The 15800-nt window shown below is 46.5% G+C and overlaps 1 protein-coding gene across 3 annotated transcripts in view; it reads left to right on the top strand.

Moving 5' to 3' along the window:
• LOC141766917 (UPF0606 protein KIAA1549L-like) overlaps positions 1 to 15800 on the top strand; it is a 183751-nt gene that overhangs the window by 58639 nt on the left and 109312 nt on the right. For all 3 annotated transcript variants that reach the window (XM_074634110.1, XM_074634109.1, XM_074634108.1), the window contains exon 2: positions 12094 to 12882. In XM_074634110.1, the coding sequence (XP_074490211.1) occupies positions 12094 to 12882 (789 nt within the window). The remainder of the gene's footprint in view (positions 1 to 12093; positions 12883 to 15800) is intronic.

The raw sequence follows: 15800 nt of genomic DNA, 5'->3' as shown, positions 1-15800 counted from the left end.
ACACATTCTCAAATACCGGCGCTTGGTCGGTGCCCCTTAGCATCGGAGATCGACTCACGGGGTACCCCTCTTGCGTTACTTTTGGACGGACCAGGGACGGCGTGTCATTATACGCTCGTTACATGCATAGTGTCCTCTCAAAATAAACTTCCGTTTTTACAGGAAGTTAGGTTTAGGCAACACAACCACTTATTTATGGTTAAGAAACGGTTGTAGTTGACATTAATTTCACTGACTAACGACTCCCGTGACTCACAGGACTCATGGGACTGACGATACCGACAAGTCACGTGACTAAAGACTGTCGTGACAAAATAAGTCAACGTTACTTTCAGTTTCACACGGGACACAAACACCGGTCTCCTGGTTGAAAGTCTTGTATTTGTTTGACCCATCCACCATCCCTACAACCTGTCGTGAACGGACTCTCACGCTATTAATACTACGTCACTTGCTCCCACCGTTGAAAATACGCCACGGGTAGGTTTACATTGAAGTTAGTTGAAAGCTCGGTTTGTCATGTACTGTTGCTAAAGGGTGCCTCCGTGCGTCGGTTTCCGATGCCGAGCAGCACTTAGCAAACGGTGGTATTTGATGAGTTGGGAGTGAGAATGTGTTGTCAAAATGGGCTGAAACTGAGGTGCTTTATTATTAGCGATTAGCTATTCCATCCATCCAAATTGGATACATTTTCTGTGATGATGTATGGCAGTTACCACATCTTAGCTTGGCTTTGTGGCTTTGTCTATCTCCATCCATCCATCCATCTTCAACCGCTTATCCGGGATCGGGTCGCGGGGGCAACAGCTCCAGCAGGGGACCCCAAACTTCCCTTTCCCGGGCCACATTAACCAGCTCTGACTGGGGGATCCCGAGGCGTTCCCAGGCCAGAGTAGAGATATAATCTCTCCACCTAGTCCTGGGTCTTCCCCGTGATCTCCTCCCAGCTGGTCGTGCCTGGAACATCTCCCAAGGGAGGCGCCCAGGAGGCATCCGTGCTAGATGCCCGAACCACCTCAACTGGCTCCTTTCAACGCAAAGGAGCAAGGACTCTACTCCGAGTCCCTCACGGATGACTGAGCTTCTTACCCTATCTCTAAGGGAGACGCCAGCCACCCTCCTGAGGAAACCCATTTCGGCCGCTTGCACCCGCGACCTCGTTCTTTCGGTCATGACCCAACCCTCATGACCATAGGTGAGAGTAGGAACGAAGATTGAACGGTAGATCGAGAGCTTTGCCTTCCGGCTCAGCTCTCTTTTCGTCACAACGGTGCGGTAAAGCGAATGCAATACCGCCCCTGCTGCTCCGATTCTCCGACCAATCTCACGTTCCATCGTCCCCTCACTCGCGAACAAGACCCCGATATACTTAAACTCCTTCACTTGGGGTAAGGACTCATTCCCTACCCGGAGTAGGCAAACCACCGGTTTCCTGCTGAGAACCATGGCCTCAGATTTAGAGGTGCTGATTCTCATCCCGACTGCGTCACACTCGGCTGCGAACCGATCCAGTGAGTGCTGGAGGTCGCAGACCGATGATGCCAACAGGACCACATCATCTGCAAAAAGCAGCGATGAGATCCTCAGCACACCGATCTGCAAACCCTCCTCCACCCGACTACGCCTCGATATCCTGTCCATGAATATCACGAACAGGATTGGTGACAAAGCGCAGCCCTGGCGGAGGCCAACCCCCACCGGAAACGAGTCCGACTTATTGCCGAGGATCCGGACACAGCTCTCGCTTTGGGCGTACAGGGATTGGATGGCCCTGAGAAGTGCCCCCCTCACCCCATACTCCCGCAGCACCCCCCACAGTATCTCCCGGGGGACCCGATCATATGCCTTCTCCAAGTCCACAAAACACATGTAGACTGGATGGGCATACTCCCAGGCCCCCTCCAGGATCCTTGCGAGAGTGAAAAGCTGGTCCGTTGTTCCACGGCCAGGACGGAATCCGCATTGTTCCTCTTCGATCTGAGGTTCGACTATCGGCCGAACCCTCCTTTCCAGCACCTTGGAGTAGACTTTACCAGGGAGGCTGAGCAGTGTGATACCCCTGTAATTGGCACACACTCTCTGGTCCCCCTTTTTGAAAAGGGGAACCACCACCCCGGTCTGCCACTCCTTAGGCACTGTCACCGACTTCCACGCGGTGTTGAAGAGACGTGTCATCCAAGACAGCCCCTCCCCACCCAGAGCCTTCAGCATTTCTGGGCGGATCTCATCAACCCCCGGGGCTTTGCCACTGTGGAGTTGTTTGACTACCTCAGTGACTTCCACCAGGGTAATTGATGATGGTCCCCCATCAGCTTCCAGCTCTGCCTCTACCATAGAGGGCGTATTGGTCGGATTCAGAAGTTCCTCAAAGTGCTCCTTCCACCGCCCGATTACCTCCTCAGTTGAGGTCAACAGTGTCCCATCCTTACTGTACACAGCTTGGATGGTTCCCCGTTTCCCCCTCCTAAGGTGCCGGATGGTTTTCCAGAAGCACTTTGGTGCCGACCGAAAGTCCTTCTCCATGGCTGCTCCGAACTCCTCCCACACCCGCTGCTTTGCCTCCGTCACGGCAGTGGCTGCTGCTCTTCGGGCCCGTCGGTACCCTGCAACTGCCTCCGGAGACCTCCGAGATAACATATCCCGGAAGGCCTCCTTCTTCAGTCGGACGGCTTCCCTGACCACCGGTGTCCACCACGGTGTTCGAGGGTTGCCGCCCCTTGAGGCACCTAAGACCTTAAAACCACAGCTCACCGCCGCAGCTTCAGCAATGGAAGCTTTGAACATCGTCCACTCGGGTTCAATGCCCCCAACCTCCACAGGGATGCCAGAAAAGCTCCGCCGGAGGTGTGAGTTGAAGATCTCTCAGACAGGGGCCTCCTCCAGACGTTCCCAGTTCACCCTCACTACGCGTTTGGGCTTACCAGGTCTGTCCAGAGTCTTCCCCCACCCTCTGACCCAACTCACCACCAGATGGTGATCAGTTGACAGCTCCGCCCCTCTCTTCACCCGAGTGTCCAAAACATGCGGCCTCAGATCAGATGATACGATTACAAAATCGATCATCGACCTTCGGCCTAGGGTGCTCTGGTACCACGTACACTTATGAGCATCCTTATGTTCGAACATGGTGTTCGTTATGGACAATCCATGACTAGCACAGAAGTCCAACAACAAACGACCACTCGGGTTTAGATCAGGGAGGCCGTTCCTCCCAATCACGCCACTCCAGGTGTCTCCATCGTTGCCCACGTGCGCGTTGAAGTCTCCCAGGAGAACTATGGAGTCCCCTACTGGAGCCCCATACAGGACTCCATTCAGGGTCTCCAAGAAGGCCGAATACTCCGAATTGCTGTTTGGTGCATACGCACAAACAACAGTCAGAGTTTTCCCCCCCATAACCCGAAGGCGTAGGGAGGCGACCCTCTCGTCCACCGGGGTAAACTCCAACGTAGCGGCACTCAGCCGGGGATTTGTGAGTATCCCCACACCCGCCCGGCGCCTCACACCATGGGCAACTCCAGAGAAGAATAGAGTCCAACCCCTATCCAAGAGTATGGTTCCAGAACCGAGGCTGTGCGTAGAGGTAAGCCCTACCAGATCCAACTGATAGCGCTCCACCTCCCGCACAAGCTCCGGCTCCTTCCCCCACAGAGAGGTGACGTTCCACGTCCCCAGAGCCAGCCTCTGCCGCCCGGGTCCAGTCCGTCGAGGTCCCTGGCCTTCACTGCCACCCGTGTGGCAGCGCACCCGACCCAAGCGGTTCTTCCCGCAGGTGGTGAGCCCACAGGATGGGCTTTGTCTATCTATTTTACAATTTAGCATAACTATTAAACCTGGGAAAAATGTATTTCCCGTTTATATTCACTGTTGATAGGAGATGATATGATGTTTTCACACATTGGGTAGACGTTGTCGTCAGGCAGTTTTCCTCACACTTTGCTGAGAAATGATGGCACACATTCCCTTAACTCTACTCACTAGCATCCCTTCAGAGAATAACAACTACCTGCTATAAGTATTTATTGCTGCTACACTGCTTGTGTTGTCCACATAGAGTGAGAGGAATTACTAGTGATACAATGTTTAAGTTACCCAGGTATCATAATACAATGATATGATGTCACACTTGCCTTATGTTATGGTGCCTGCCATTCATCCATCTTGGCTGATACTTTGTGCTCTTTCTCACAACACAGAATATGAAAAAAAAAAAATAAATATGGAAACTCACAAATGCCTGACTAAAGCCAGTCTAAACTTTGATTAATGATTCCCCTCGTATTTCCATCCATTGATCTGTTTACCTGACCATCCATCTATTTGACAATCCAATCCAAATTGTCTCCTGCCTCCACACAGACAGATGGATGTCCTGAATAGTTCCAGGAAATGGTTACATGTCCATCCTGTTGGACGGCCTCACTCTGTTGGACAAAACCTACTGGCTTGGGACCATCCTTACTCCCACTGAGTCTCGTACCACAACGAGTATATCAGCGCTTTGACTTGTTACCAACACTCCCACTCTAACCACAAAGGCTTCTTTTTTAAGGGAAAAAACAGTCAGTCATTTAAACACATTGGCACTGAAAAAAAAATCCTATTTCCTCCTCCTCCTACAACTCACACGTCGTTTGACAGTATGATCTTTATTTGCCTAGCCTTTCCGAAATGACCTCAACAACCTCCAACAAACACAAGGCCTTCATTCAGGAGACTGCTAATCGTGTCCCGTGTGTCACGTTACAATCAGCTGTTTGTTTGTGTCCCGTGTTCACACGTGTCCTTTTCACCGTACAATCGTAGTAGTTTTAATCCCAACCGTGTAGATCTTTCCTAAACCTAACTATTGTGGTTTTGTTGCATTGTTACGTTATGTTATGTTGTTACATTATTATTTGAGGAACAAACCATGAACGTTTTTTAACCTTAACCAGGTAGTTTTGTTGCCTAAACCTAACCAATCATTTCACAACATTAACCATGTGGCATTGCGTTTCTGCAAGCGTATTTTTGGTTCAGAAACGTTGCCATTCAACATATCCGTGGTTTGCAGAAACGTCCAATGCCAAAAAAAATTCTGGCAACTGGGTTGACTACAAACACTGTACCCTAACTGCTCAGCTTGAAACAGCGGAGTTACAAGCCCTGTGGCTGGTTAAGAAACTTGAGCTCAATATTTGTAGCGTCAGCATGCTATCATGCTCAGCCCAGGCGCCAGGAAAAAATTTTGGCATTGTACATTTCTACAAACCATGGATACGTTGAATGTAGATGTTTTTGCATTCGGCCAGGGCAAGTGACAGTACAACGAGCGATCTGCGGTATGCAGAAACGTACAATACAATTTTTTTTTCTGGCAACTGGGTTGTCATGCTCGCAATTACAATGCTAAAATGCTGGTATTTGATTTGGTATACCATGGTCACCATCTTAGTTTAAGTAGTGGCTAGAAGGTAACACGCAAATGCGAAACTCTCCCGATATGATTAAGGTTAGGTATTGATCTCAAGTGGTTATGGTTAGGATAGGTCGTCAGACAGCGAGTATAGGAAGAGTTTTTCAAGTTTTTGCAAGTTTTCACAATTTGCGGGTACTTTCTAGACACAACCTTTATTTTAGTGTGTTAGCATGAAAACACTTGCTAATTAGTCAGCTGATGGGAATGTCATTAGTTTTGCAGGTATTTGGCCATAAATCAAAGTCAAATATTTAAAATATTTCAGTCGGGTCCAACTGACAAACATCGCTACCCATAGAGCCATACTGCTAGTGTGGCTAAAGATCTTGCAAATAACCTAAATATTGGTGTTGGGTGTGGTCACGTGTATGCCTACAAAAACTGGCAAATTGAACTGTCAGAGAGACATGTGAACGTATACTACACAGCAGTATGCAGCAGTGCTGTGTGCAGTTTACCACTCTTACTCACATAATACATTGACACTGAAATGAGAGTTTTAAATCAATCAGTTTCTCTGTGCTGTCATTTGAGGCTACCAGCTCACAAAGTTGCCTTTGGTAGCTTTGAGATAAGACGTGAAGCTAAACTCAGCAACTTTTGCAGCCCTAAGTGCTAGTTGGCTATAACTGTAACTTTCTGAAAGTTTGACACTTTCACTACTCCTAAATCTTTAATGACGCCACCAATCTGTACACACTTTTTATGTTACGTCTTCTCAGTAACTATGTGAACGGAGACGAAAACTCTTTTGCAGAAGGTTTGGGAATTGTTAGTGCGCCCAGCCTTCAGCACATTGTGTTCTTTTTATTTCATCACTTTCTGAGGCTGGAACAATTTCTGCCAGTGATCATATAACTAACAGCACTATTTTGCTTGGTCCATTGTTGTGGATTATGTGACACTCCCTGATACTGCAGCCCAATCTTATAAATTAGACTACAGAGTCTGGTGTAGTTTAATAGAAAAGCCTTGCCCAGTACAGCTCTAAAATGGAGATTAAGAGGTATTTTTTTCATTTTGCCTGTTTGATAATTACTATAATGCAAACTTGCCACCAGTTGGCTAGTTGGCAGATTCAGCTAACCAGACTCCCCCTCCTCACTTTTCCCTGGGAGTTTCTTGGAGCTGAGGACCAGCTGGCTCAGTACCATTCTCACACTTCCTAACCACCTGTCCTGCTCACAGTCAGGGTGGCAGCGTGGATCAACTCTGCTTGGCACACAACCGCAAGTACACTACACAGGAATGAGGAGGGCAAAGCCATGGCTATAGACATTTACCGTTATATTATCACAGGCGCCAGGGAATGACTAATCTGAATGGTCGGAAAGCTTTCAGTGACCTGGCAAGGCTTTACAGGGTTTTGTTGGCATTTAGATTCAGCAGGGCATCAGTGGGCACAATGCCAGCTGGCAAGGCGTGATGGTCAATACATAACATGACACTAGTCTAAAGCCTTGTAAATGGCCGGCAGTGCTTTGTGCACCATTTCCATGTAATAATTCTCATAATCTACTATAAACTGAATGTTCTCACACGGAAATAGACAAAAAAAATGTCCGGTGTGTTTTGTCCAAATAGATAAAGCAGGTCAGTTCTGCTCTGATCCACATTTATCCATCTTTAAGCCACACTTTCTGTTCTACCAACCATCCATCCATCCAGTCCATATTTGTTCTCAGTGGAGGTTCTTCTATCCTAGCGTTTTGTCAGAGGTCTGATGGTAGAGTCACATATGTTGCTCTCAGCCAGAGCAGGTGGCTAGCTGTTGGAGGAGAAAACACTCAAAACACTGCTAACAGCTATGCATATGGTACAGTCCTTCAATCCATCCCACCATCCATTCATCCCTCCATCTATCCATTCATCCTTTCATTACTGACTGGCACAACCCTAAGACGAAACAAATACACTTGTGCCAAGAATCACTGGTACAGTGCTAGTAAGTACAAATACGAGTACACATGACAGATCAAAGAAGAAAACATCAAAAAGACAAGAATAAACCAAAACAAATGAAAATATTTGAATACAATAAAAATCACAGACAGCATGAGTTAAAAAGCCAAATCAGAGCAGAACATTTAGGTTTTGGCTCTTTCGCACCAGTTATTGCAATGGCCCCCGGAGTGCTTCTTGCAGTGCTGTCAAGAACTTCTCCAGGGAAGGGAAAAGAGTTTGGTTGTAACATTAGTATATCCAACATCCAGCAGCAAAAGTGAACTGCAGTCCTGCAGTCCGATGCGGACGACATGCTCGACCCAGTCCGCAGAGCCCTGTAGCCTGCGCGTGAGAGCGGAGCCCTGTAGCCTGCACGTGAGAGCAGAGCCCTAAGCCTGCGCGCGGAGCCCCGAAGCCTGCGCGCAGAGCCCCGAAGCCTGCGCGCAGAGCCCCGAAGCCTGCGCGCAGAGCCCCGAAGCCTGCGCGCAGAGCCCCGAAGCCTGCGCGCAGAGCGTGTCGTGTGTCCAAATTTCACCAAATTCAACACTGCACTCCCGTGGGTACCTATATAATACACCCGCAGTAGAACATTGACATACTATCACCATTTAGTTGTTCTTGTGAACATTAGCAAACTATTGCCTATTTACATATCCAACAGTCACAGAACAACATTAGCATTAGTACTGTCTACCTGACAAGGCCAGTATTTACTCCCTTTTAGCTTTGTTTTGGTCTCCACCAACTCCTGAGGGAAATATCTGTCTCTTTAGCTGCTGAATGCTCCCCTATGTTCTCCAGCTAGTACTCACTAACCTTATTTGTGCGCAGTTTGGTGCTAGGCAATTTATTGATCAAGGCTTTCTTGCTGAAAACGGCTTCCTGCTGCTCCTGGAAACAAGGTTGATGAGAGCAGAATTTGTGCGTCAGAAAAACCAAAACAATGCGCTTAAATATGCTAAAATGCCCTGTAGAGCTGAGGGGAACTACAGTATCGGGGGAAAATTCTCTGTAGGATCGTAACTACATGCGACTCCTTTCACATTACACATCTTTTGATCTATTGCTTATATACAAATATTGATTAGTGCAGCTTTATTTATTACATTGATGTAAAATAATAGATCTTGGTATTGTCAGGTAACCTGCAGTAATCTCAGTGCAGAAAGCTCCACATTATGTCCATGGTTTTAGGACTTCTGCAGCCTATCAAACAGTTGTTTTTAAAACATCTAATTTAGTTAAATGTATATCAGCAGGAGTGCTATCAGCATTTACTCCCTTTCACATCACCATCGTCCGTTTCGGACCCAAAAGAAACACTACATGCGGAAAAGCTGTCGTGGTTCTGGATGAGATGAATTGCTGCAAAAATAAATATGACATTTCAGTTAAGTTTAACAAGCATGTTACTGTACTCTCCCTGCGGTGCCCAAGTAATCGCCCCTGTCATTTCTAGCTTTTGTTGTTTTCTCCATTCTCAAACTGACTAATAGAGTTCTGGATGCTGGCACTAACACACAACACAGACCCCTGAAGAAGCTGAAATATAAATTGTCAATGGATTCATTTCCTCTTTAATGACATTTATGATATGACACCCTAGGACAATGGTGAGACAAATTGCTCCGTGGTGGTAGTTAATAGTGGGGTGGTGAAATGCTTTATAGCAGGTGTCCAGAGGATATACGGCAGCTAAGCCCAGAGCTGGGTCTGTAAAGCCCCTCTTGCTCAGAATCACTGTCTTTTAATTAACCAATCCTCCGCAGAGACATGGGGGGAGCGTGGGAAGTGTGCAACACACACGCACATTTGACGCTTTTTGAAGGCTAAAATGAGTGTGCGTTTAAATTAAATTAAATAATCCCTGCCTGGCACTCGTTATTCCACTTACGATATTTTGCATTGAACGTCAGCCTCAAGTGACGCCAAAACCAAACCTTTCTACTTCAGAACAAATGAGCAGATGTAATAAAGTGTGTCACCCAGCGAGGCAGCCAGCGAGCCAGTCAGACGGTCAGCCTTGTTTTCTCTCATCTTTCAATTCCACTAAGGCAAGGTGCCTTTGAGACTGAATGTATTAGGCAGGATAATCGCCTCAGTCTGCCAAACCTACAGGCTTTGTTGAGGCTACAGAGAAGATGAAGACAGTTCACAGAATGGAGATAAAGGCCGAAGCTAAATGCTTTGACTGGATGCTGTCTTTGATGCTCCATTTCCATGTATCGGACTCATTTGATGTCAAATTGATAAAAATGAAAAAAAAACGACTCCATAAAAACTGCCATTACTTGCGTAACTCCAACCAAACTTAGCTCTGAATATATATTTCAGTCCCATCAGTAGTGGTCTGAGCTCAGCCTGAGTGGTTGTGTATGTTCTGGGAATAATACATCCACAGGCTCGCAAGGCAAACCGTAACAGATCAGATTAGTATCTGTGAAATCACAGCTGATTAGGGTGTGTGTGTGTGTGTGTGTGTGTGTGTGTGTGTGTGTGTCCTAATTTATGCACTCTGGAACATCTAAATTAATTCCCTATGCTTTATCCTCTAAAACATAAGTGACCTACTTTAGACATTATTACTATTTTTCCACAATCGCAGTTTTAGAGTTTTTTTATTTAATCCCTTTGGATAACTGCGTGTGTGTGTGTGTGTGTGTGTGTGTGTGTGTGTGTGTGTGTGTGTGTGTGTGTGTGTGTGTGTGTGTGTGTGTGTGTGAGACAGAGGAGAGAAAGAGGAAGAGTAGAGGAGAAGTGTGTGTGCTCTCATGATGAGTGTGTGAGCAGATCAGTTTTAAATCTCCTGGCGGTCGGACAGTTGTGGTGGCATTACGAGGACTAATGATTTGAGGTGCTCCAGCTGTGTGTGTGTGTGTGTGTGTGTGTGTGTGTGCATTGCATGTGTGTTTATGTGTATGGAAGGGGACATGATAGATGAGTTAAGGTTGGCTCACACTGAAAGATTTTTCAAATCTTAGCAGATTTTGAAAATGTGACAGACCCCACACATGTTATGTTAAATTGAACCATTTTGTTCCTATAGTGTGTGGTGAAAACAGAACACCACACACTAACAGAGTCATTCATGAACAACAAGAGTCACGTCTCTCAATACCAGAAATCTTGCAAAATCTCTCACAATCAAATGTGACTTTAGCATAAACAAATCCTAGGGATGGGAAGGAAGAATTAGCGATAGTGGCAAGAAAGAAGACCGCAAACTGGGGAAACAATCACAAGATTGTTAAGGTTAGGCATTGATCTCGAATAGTTAAGGTTAGACATTGATCTCGAATAGTTAAGGTTAGACATTGACCTCAAGTATTAAGGTTAGGCATTGACCTCGAATAGTTAAGGTTAGGCATTGACCTCAAATATTAAGGTTAGGAATTGATCTCGAATAGTTAAGGTTAGACATTGATTTTGAATGGTTAAGGTTAGTCATTGACCTTAAATAGTTAAGGTTAGGCATTGACCTTGAATAGTTAAGGTTAGACATTGACTTTGAATGGTTAATGTTAGTCATTGACCTTAAATAGTTGAGGTTAGGCATTGACCTCGAATAGTTAAACTTAGGCATTGACCTTGAATGGTTAAGGTTAGGCATTGACCTCAAATAGTTAAGGTTAGACATTGACCTTGAATAGTTAAGGTTAGACATTGACCTTGAATAGTTAAGGTTAGACATTGACCTTGAATAGTTTAGGTTAGGCATTGACCTCAAATTGTTAAGGTTAGACATTGACCTTGAATAGTTAAGGTTAGACATTGACCTTGACTACTTATGGTTAGGCATTGACCTTGAATAGTTAAGGTAAGGATAGTTCGTTTTTGCAGATCTCAGATCAGATTTCGCAGTTTGCGGGCTCCCTTCTAGACACGACCAGAATTAGCGTTGTTAGTTTTTGCACTATACTTTGTACTGAACATTCATAAAGAATGGATGGATGAAGTCATGGAGACACGATAAATAAACACTTGTGTTGCTGCCACAAATCAACAAGTTGGTCCTCCATTTCTGAGCTCCATCTTACTACTACTTTATGCTTCGCAATTTGCATTAGCTCATGCATTACCCTCGGCCGCCATGACGGCGATGATTGTCCTTCCGCTTTAGTCAGCTTGGTTCACAATTGTCTATCGTATTTTCCCACGTGACTGCGTCATCGGCTGTCCTCGGGGTTCCCCACACACAACAGGATATCTGATCGTGTATATTGAACATGTTTAATATTTACCATTTGAAATGGGTGCGGCCAGGATGGACTTCTGAGTCGACTGAGGATGTTAAGAACACTCTTAACATACCTCACACCACAGGAACATCTGGAGAGATTATCTTTAGAATCATCAAAAAACTGGGCTTTGCTGACGATTGTAGGGAGTAGGGAATCGGTCTCGGCATAAAAGATTTTTCAAATCTTAACACATAACCCCACACATAACGACATGTAGGCTAATGATTCATTTAACAGAATCTGGCCCAAAATGGTTTGGATTCTCAGGTAGTGTGTACCCTGCATTACTAAAGAACTGAAACTGAAATCATTGTCTGGCCTGAGGGACAGATGAGTCAAAAACTGCTCACAATGTTTCTACTGCCCAGAACTCCTATTTAAACACTATTTCTGCTTTTCTTTTATCCACTCCTTCCTCCATCCCCCTATCCCTCATGTGTCCTACAGCTGAGGGACGTCACCATGAGTCAATGAGACGGGCTGTCTTGCCTCTGGACCCCGCAGTGCCCTCCAACCTCTCAGCCTTCCCCAGGACTGGAACCAGAGCTGGGGCGAAAGACAAAGATGCGATGGATGGGACTGACGCTGGTCCCGGAGCTGGACCCGGAGCTGGACCCGGAGCTGGACCCAGAGCTGGACCGAGAGCTGGACACGGAGCTGGACCCAGAGCTGGACCCAGAGCTGGACCCAGAGCTTGGCCTGAGGGTAAAGTGTTTGCTGAGGCCAGAGCAGCGGTTTGGACTGAAACAGAAGCAGGAGTTCGTGCTGGGGCAGGTGTTTTTGCCGAGACTGGGATTATGACGGGAACCGGCGCCTGGGCTGAAGTTGGGGCTGAATGGAGCCCGGTGGATGCGGAAGGGGGTGGCCTGCCAAGCATGCCCAGGGACCCGGCTGCCTGGCTGGGGCAGCAGAGGCTGCAGACGCGTGGAGAGGGCCAAAGAGAGCAGGCAGTCTTCTCATCAGTCCCCACCATACTGGCAGAGCTGCAGGCACCAGCGTTGGGAAAACCTTTAGGACTGCTGTCTAAAGCTGCTTGGGCCAAAAGCTCCTCTTACTCGTCATCCAAGGCCTCTTCCTCCTCCTCATCTACAACAAAGGCATCCTCTTTGCCTTCCTCCTCTACGTCCTCCTCCTCTCCAGCCAGTAAAAGAGACAGTCAGACAGCTAGATCAGACAACGTCTCTCTGGTCGTTGTCAACAGCAACTCCTCCAACAGCAATAGCAGCTCCAGTTTAGGTACGGTTCAGGGTTCTTCTGTCATTTCAACATGTTTCAAGTTTGACTTTTTACATTATAATGAATCATTCGCTAGACCCCTTCCCCTGAACAGCTATCATTGCTTAGCAACAGCAGGCCTGTCAAGCTCTGATTTCTCCACATGCTGAAACGATGTGCATGGTTCTCTAATTAGAGCTATACTCTGCATTTAAAGAGTCTGGAGGGTCTTATCTTTTCCTTAGCCTTTAGAAGTCAACCGTAAGGATTGGCTGCTTCCCAGGGGTGAAAGTAGATTGAAGTTCTTGCCGGTAGTACAAGGCTACCTCAACCTCCATCGCTTGATATTGTTCCCTTCCCACCCCCCAGCTTCATGCATCCCTGAAAACACGATTCAATGCCTGTATTGTGTAGAAAGAAATGAGAAACACTTGACATCATGTAGCCTATAGAAAATGATTTATTTAAATGGTGAGAGTGCTGCAGAATAATTTTGTAAATGCTGACAAGTCTTTTCAAGTTTTGAGTTGTTGTTCTGACTTAAGGGGGCATTCGTGTGAATTTTACCAGTCGGGATCTCGTATTTCCAATTATTCCGACACCACATGAATGCAGCACTGATGCCCTATCTCGCAATGTTAATGAAAGTGAAACAGCATTGCCACGTGTGTCAACAAATGGAGCTGTGATTAGGGATACTTCATATACCACACAGTTGTACAGGCAGGAGGGGATACATAGCCTACAGTAGTGCACAGATGCCGTTTCCATGGTTGCCACGCATAGCGCCTGGCGTTTACTCGTGGAGCGCTTGTCTGCATGAGGAGCGCAGTCAGACCCCGTGGATCCAAGCGAGTACGCAGGCGGAGTGTCGCTCTCCATCTGAAAAGATCTTAATGCGCGTACAAACAAACAGACAAACCAAACCAAAAACAGAACCCCCTCGGCAGAGCTAACTAACTGCATGTTGACCTGATTTTAGCAGATGTGTTTCTTGTTGCAAATGCGATCGTGAGTGACAGGTTGTGTGTGGCAGGCAGCTGCTGTCCCCTCGTCCTGGTACTGCATACCGGCACTGAATCCTTTAGTGGTACAGATTACCGGACCGTACAGGCCTACTTTCCCCCCTGCTGCTTCCCCGGAGCAAGTCAAATAGCACGTCGTTCTATTAAATCTAGCAGTTAAATAATAATTAAACACATAGTTGTTTTTTTAGCTGATGATGGAAGTAGCTAAGGAGTGAGCTATATCGCTTCCTTCTCATCTCTGTTGAGAGTTGCACATGCACAGTACCGATCGGGCACTCGCGAGAAAATTGTGACGGTGAAGACAAAGACAAGTCAAAGACAGAGAAAGTCTTTTAGCACAATATCATGAATCCGGCCATCAAGTACATATTTAAGACCCGTTTACCGATTCTTGTTTAAAACGAAGCAGGAAAGACTGGGAGGCAGCATAGTAGAGAAGCAACTACAGCTGATGTGTTTGTAAACTGAATATATTCCATGTGAGAACGGAGAGCTTGACAGTGTCGCAACAGTAAATAAGGGGCTGGGGCGTAGCGAGCCTTCACTTGTTTGGTTCAAGCTTCACCTTTTTTTAGTAGAGAACCTTAAAGGGACTGTTTGTAACTTCTTACACGTATAAATCATTGTGGGTCGGTGTCCCATGCGCGCTCGTGTGTGGCTACGATGTTCAGACTCAGACTCCAACACAAACTACACGGAAGCACCAAAACCTCTTGGTTGTATCTAGTGAAGCCCGTCAGTGTTGGCCGCGGTCGGAGGACGCGGGGGAGACCGTAGCTTTGGTCTCCAGGACCGGAGTCTCTGCTGTACTCTGCTCCTCTGCCTGCCTTCACTCACACACCGCTCTCGTTGTCACTCTTTCGCTCCACTCTCATGTGCATGCGCGCACACTCCACACTGCAGAAGAGTTAGTTTAGCTCTGAGAATATCTAGTGAATGTACAGTGGACGTTTGTGCAGAAATAACTGCTGCAGCTCCTCCAGACCAACAGAGGTTTCCCGTGTCTTGTGAAGTGACGGGGCTCCACAGAGAGAAACGTTATCGTCTCTGACCAAAACTCCGGTGTCTCCCCTGTTCCCTCCAGCCGCGGTCGGGAGGCTGAGGCAGGAAAAGCCAACACTAGGATCAGCATTGATTCATGGAGAGACCTTTGTCTGGTCAGCTAACATTACTGCCAAGCAGCTGAAATATAGAGTGATATTGTGCTTTTAGCTGACGTGTGTCGCCTTCATGTCTATGTAGAGTGAGCACAAGCGCGAGCAACAGAACGCTGACTTTCGTTGACTTAACGGCCACAGTTGTCGCTGTTAACAAGACATTTCTGATTCTTACAAACAGTCCCTTTAAACACACCTCCACACAATAATGATAATAATACTAATAATAACTTTATTAGTATAATGACAGTAGTAACTATACAATAGTAATCTTTATTCATTCAATCTTCTTTAATAACCGTTTGCCATCACAATATCAGTTTTCAATTTTCAATGTGACTTTTCAGCATTGCTATCATCGTAACCACCTAAACAACCATCATCTTCATCATCCCATCGCCATCATCATCACTTTGTCATCACCTTCATCATGTTGTCATCACCATCATCATCATCTTTGTCCTCTTCGTCATTCTCACCACCATGTCCTGTCCCATTCCACCACCTCCATGTCTCCCCACTTCCTGCTACGCCATCGTCACAATAACACTGACATCATCAACAAGGTAATTCCTCCACATATCACTTTGTCCTCCGAGACGAGCTAATATCTCGTCATCCAGTATTCCCTATCACATGGATTCATATCACAGTCACAATACAACACATGTGGTGATGTGAGGGGAGGAGGAGAAGAGGGGATGAGGATCTATTTCAGTCTGAAAGCATTGATTTCCTTCCTCTTGTTCGCTCC

The sequence above is a fragment of the Sebastes fasciatus genome, chromosome 4 (assembly GCF_043250625.1).
Source record: "Sebastes fasciatus isolate fSebFas1 chromosome 4, fSebFas1.pri, whole genome shotgun sequence".
Lineage (NCBI taxonomy): Eukaryota > Metazoa > Chordata > Actinopteri > Perciformes > Sebastidae > Sebastes > Sebastes fasciatus.
The sequence above is the reverse complement of the archived record's forward strand: the minus strand, read 5'-3'. Positions and strand labels throughout refer to the sequence as shown.